We start from the raw sequence: 1,222 nt of genomic DNA on the forward strand, positions 1-1,222 counted from the left end.
GAAATTTCCTCAGAATTTTCATATTGTCACCAACACATGTAGTTGATCATGTGTATATTTTCTGCATAGTACAGCGACGCGTGCACTCTGTTTTCCGGAAAGGTGTATTTTCCTAAGAGGTTGATGTTTTCTCGTTTGCCCTCAGGGTAATAAAATTCTCCTGCCACAGTCAGCTCTGGACCAACTAGCACGGCTGAATGTGAGCTATCCTATGCTATTCCAAATATCTAACTTGAAGGAGGTAAGATACGGAATAGGTCCGAAACATGCCATCGTAGAGGACCCTCCCAGGGCGGTTCATAACATCCTTTTTGTCAGCCCCGTACGACCCATTGTGGCGTTCTGGAGTTTACGGCTGAGGAAGGGTTCTGTTATATTCCCTATTGGATGATGCAGAATCTAGTCCTACAGGAAGGTGAGCTTCCTCTACTCTCCACTGAGTACTGGCTCCGTGGAGGAAACTATATGTGCAGTACGTACCAATTTGACACGCAAATGTGCGTTATTTTCCGAGATTAATGAGAGTCAATCTGGAAGTATATCGCATATACAATGTAGCAATGGCTATGAACATGTGTTGTAATCATAAGTACCCGTTTGGGACTGCTGTGATAGCGATAACTTGTTCACCATAATTTTTACTCTGAAATAGCACACATTTGCGTATCAAACTTACAGTGTCAAATACTTGTCAATTTGACACTCACTGTACATGGCTAACTATGGTTGCATATGCGAATATGAAATTTCTGGTAATTTTTATTGGTTTCTACCCGAACTCCTGAGCTTACCTGACGAGATTGAACATATATTCCAACGCTGCTGATTGCAGGGGATCTTGTTCGAGTGAAGAACGTGTCGTTGCCGAAAGGACGGTCAGTGAAGCTCCAACCAGTGACGAAGGACTTCTTGGAAATTCACAACCCCCGAGCGATACTGGAAAATTCTCTAAGGTGATGGAAACTCTCGATAGAGCGAATTTGAAGGTTTTTTTTCTCAGGAATTTCGCTGCCCTCACGGCAGGTGATAACATTGCTATTCAGTACAACAACAAAACGTAGGGAGACGTGGAGAAGGCTGCTGATGAAGTTGTTGGTTTTCTTGGCAGATTCGAAATTGAAGTTGTGGAATGCAAGCCGGCGAATGCCATTAGCATCATTGAGGCGGATGTTTCGGTGGGTTGAATGACGTATGATGGTGATGATGGGGAGGCGTCCTGCTG

The 1,222-nt window shown here is 43.9% G+C and overlaps 1 protein-coding gene across 1 annotated transcript in view; it reads left to right on the forward strand.

The window, feature by feature from the left end:
* Positions 1-145: 145 nt before the first annotated feature.
* Pmar_PMAR015971 (Ubiquitin fusion degradation protein, putative) overlaps positions 146-1,222 on the forward strand; it is a gene marked incomplete at both ends in the record, with an annotated part of 1,720 nt that continues 643 nt past the window's right edge. Inside the window, 5 exons of the mRNA XM_002781367.1 lie at positions 146-241; positions 319-415; positions 833-953; positions 1,001-1,057; positions 1,109-1,175. Coding sequence (XP_002781413.1) covers positions 146-241; positions 319-415; positions 833-953; positions 1,001-1,057; positions 1,109-1,175 — 438 coding nt within the window. The remainder of the gene's footprint in view (positions 242-318; positions 416-832; positions 954-1,000; positions 1,058-1,108; positions 1,176-1,222) is intronic.

The sequence above is a fragment of the Perkinsus marinus genome (genome assembly GCF_000006405.1).
Source record: "Perkinsus marinus ATCC 50983 genomic scaffold scf_1104296942666, whole genome shotgun sequence".
NCBI classification, from domain to species: Eukaryota; Perkinsozoa; order Perkinsida; family Perkinsidae; genus Perkinsus; species Perkinsus marinus.